The sequence below is a fragment of the Nothobranchius furzeri genome, chromosome 9 (assembly GCF_043380555.1).
Source record: "Nothobranchius furzeri strain GRZ-AD chromosome 9, NfurGRZ-RIMD1, whole genome shotgun sequence".
In the NCBI taxonomy this organism is placed as follows: Eukaryota; Metazoa; Chordata; class Actinopteri; order Cyprinodontiformes; family Nothobranchiidae; genus Nothobranchius; species Nothobranchius furzeri.
In genome coordinates, this window is record NC_091749.1 from 72,522,731 (window position 1) to 72,525,928 (window position 3,198).

The 3,198-nt window shown below is 48.1% G+C and overlaps 1 protein-coding gene across 2 annotated transcripts in view; it reads right to left on the bottom strand.

Annotated features, from left to right (window-relative positions):
• Positions 1-935: 935 nt before the first annotated feature.
• Positions 936-3,198, bottom strand: part of irx3a (iroquois homeobox 3a) — a 3,339-nt gene continuing 1,076 nt past the window's right edge. For both annotated transcript variants that reach the window (XM_070555171.1, XM_015952837.3), the window contains one exon: positions 936-3,198. This exon is cut by the window's right edge and continues 30 nt beyond it. In XM_070555171.1, the coding sequence (XP_070411272.1) occupies positions 2,200-3,198 (999 nt within the window). In that variant the 3' untranslated portion in view covers positions 936-2,199.

A 3,198-nucleotide genomic window follows, 5' to 3' on the forward strand; every position in this document is an offset into this window, starting at 1 on the left:
ACAGCAAAGAAAATATTTTTAAAAGTTACGTTGTGACATTTTAATAAATGCAAAATGTAACAAACGAATGCAAATCATGAGCGGCTGGAAATGTTTTTAAAAGTGCCAGAAGGGGAGGGACAGTGTGTGTGTGTGTGTGTGTGTGTGTGTGTGTGTGTGTGTGTGTGTGTGTGTGTGTGTGTGTGTGTGTGTGTGTGTGTGTGTGTGTGTGTGTGTGTGTGTGTGTGTGTGTGTGTGTGTGTGTGTGTGTGTGAGGCCGCTGCATGCGACTGTAGAGGGAGCTCCAACATTAGGTTTACATAAACTTCCTCTGATAAGGTCTCGCGCGCGCTAATGTTCACATCAGGGGCGAAGAGAATAAATGATGTTATTTTTAGTTATACAGCCGCGATTTATTACAATTACAGCGTGGGGCGCTGGAGGTGGGGGTGGGGGGATAAGGCATTACAAATCGAGCCAGATGAGATGAGGGAGTTGCGCAGCAAAGCCAAAAATCCATCTTTTGGATCCACCGAACCTTTCCGAACCAGGTCCCAACAACGCTTCAGCCAAAGTCTCCTTTTAAAGCAGACTTTTAAAGGGCCTTGGAAATGTAATGAAAGAATGGAGCGTTTTAATGGGCCGCCACGCTTCTGTAAAGAGATAATCCCACAACATTAATATCCAAATGTATGCCGCAACTCTGGCTAATTAGCCCGAAGTCCCGCCACCATAAAGGTCTGATAAATCCCCTCTCGAATATTTACTTATCACTGCACAGAGGGTGAAGTCTGCACCCCCAGGCCGTCCACACACACACACACACACACACACACACACACACACACACACACCCTTGAGCCACGCGCTCCCAGCTGCAGAGCTCAGCACCATCAGACCACAAGCAGCTGCAGAAACAGCCCGAGAAACTAAAAAAATAAATCATAATGATAATGTTTTTAAGTTGCAGCAGTTCATTTATTTGCCAAAAATATAGACTTTCTTGTACAATTTCGTTCACAAGTATGTACATATTCTTACCTTTATATACAAAACATTTTAACATCAAATCCTCACAGGAAAAGAAAAAGGAAATAAAGAAATTAAAGCAAATAAAAACTCACAGACAACAGGTTCATACATTATTACATTAGCAGTTTTACACGGGACATGCTTACAATGTAGGTAGGCTGTACAGAGATGTGTTTTATTAATTTACATTCCGTTTTCCAATTCAAATAATAATAATAATAATAATAATAATAATAAATGCGAGAGGATGGGTGGGCTAAAGACCAGACTCTGTTTACCTTGGGCCTTAAATGTAACACAAGCACGCACGCACGCACGCACGCGCGCGCACACACACACACACACACACACACACACACACACACACAGGAATAAAAAAATGTCAAACGAGAGATAAGAAGAATAAAAGCCTGGTGGAGAGCTGGAACACCAAGTGACAATCTAAAACAAGCCTGGAGTGAATTTGCATGATCAAACAAGTGAGTGAAACACACACACACACACACACACACACACACACACACACACACACACACACACACACACACACACACACACACACACACACACACACACACACACAGGCCTTGGCGACAGAACACAAACACTGAAAGATAAAATAATAATTATTTTAACAGTATATTTTAGCATCAAAGCTAATTTGGGTGAAAATGAGAGAGAGAGAGAGAGAGAGAGAGAGAGAGAGAGAGAGAGAGAGAGAGAGAGAGAGAGAGAGAGATGGCACCAACATCAGCCCAGACTCCCGGATGTCTTTCACCTGACAGCCTGTTTGATCTGAAACTGTTTTCTTTGCGTCCAAGGCACTAGATCTGTCTGAGACTGCGGCGGAGACCAGAAACGCGCTAATTTCACTCAAACCAGCTCGTTGCGGGATCTGGTGAATTTAAAAATAAATCTAACGAACTTTTATACAAAACATCAAAAACAAGCACGAATAAAAGCAAATTATATTCCTCCTTAAATCATCTGTTTCTTTTTAATAAAATGCTCTTGGATATTTTTAAAGCAGTCGCACGCACGCACGCACGCACTTGTTTCTCTAAGCTGTAACACTGCTCCTCTGTGGCCTTGAGAGAATAAAAAACTCCATGAGGTGAAAAAGGCAAAAGGGTCTAAAATGAGAGGTGAGTGACAGGAAGTGGGAGTGTCTCTGTCTCTGAGTCTGTCTCAGTGTCGGGGACATGTACCTGTGACTGGAGTGTCTGAACCAGGACCCTTGTCCTCCGGCGTCCTGCTGCTGCTGTAGAGGGCCAGGTTGGTGGCGCCGGCCTGGTTCGCCAGGCCCAGATAATGACTGGAGTTGAGTAAAGCCAGCTGGTGCGCCGAAAAGGCTCGGTTCGACCAGTTCTGGAGTTTCCCAACGGAGCAAGGCGAGATGAGTCTGTGGGGGGTGAGGATGGTCTGCGCGGCCGCTCCCGCCGCACCGCCGCCGTTCATTTGCGGGGATTTGCGCGGATTGTCGGGGGCCGTGGCTGTCTCTGCCAAAGACCAGATCTTTGGTTTCTGGGCCGGGGCAGGGCTGTTCTCTGAGGGCGGGGAGCTAACGGACACTGGGTTCGGTTGGGACACTTTGAGGTCCAAAGCAGGGTGGTGGTGGTGATGGTGGTGGAGGCTGTGGAAGGGCTGCGCGTGTTTGCCCTCCTTCCCCACCGCCTTCAGGAAACCCTGGTCCGGACCTTCTAAATCCTCATAGTCGTCAGAAATCTCAGAGTCGCTCCTTCCGTCCAGCTTGAGGTCAGGAAGGTCGTCCTGGTCGTCGTCATCTTTGCTCTCGATATTTTCCGTGTCGATGTTCTCCAGGTCGATCTCCTCCTCGTCCTCCCTCTTGTCCTCCTCCTCCCCCTCATGGTCGCTGGTGTAAACATTCCCCTCTTCATCGGTGCGGTTCCGCGGGGTCCAGGTCATCTTGTTCTCCTTCTTTAGCCTCCTCCTGGCGTTGGCGAACCAGGTGGACACCTGGGTGAGGGTCATCTTGGTGATGATGGCCAGCATGATCTTCTCCCCCTTGGTGGGGTAGGGGTTCTTACGGTGCTCGCTGAGCCAGGCCTTCAGGGTGGCGGTGCTCTCCCTGGTGGCGTTTTTGGGTCTGGACGGGTCACCGAACTGATACTGGCCAAACGGGTAAAAAGCAGGGTGAGGGGGGGCGAAGCCCGGGTGCTGGACAGG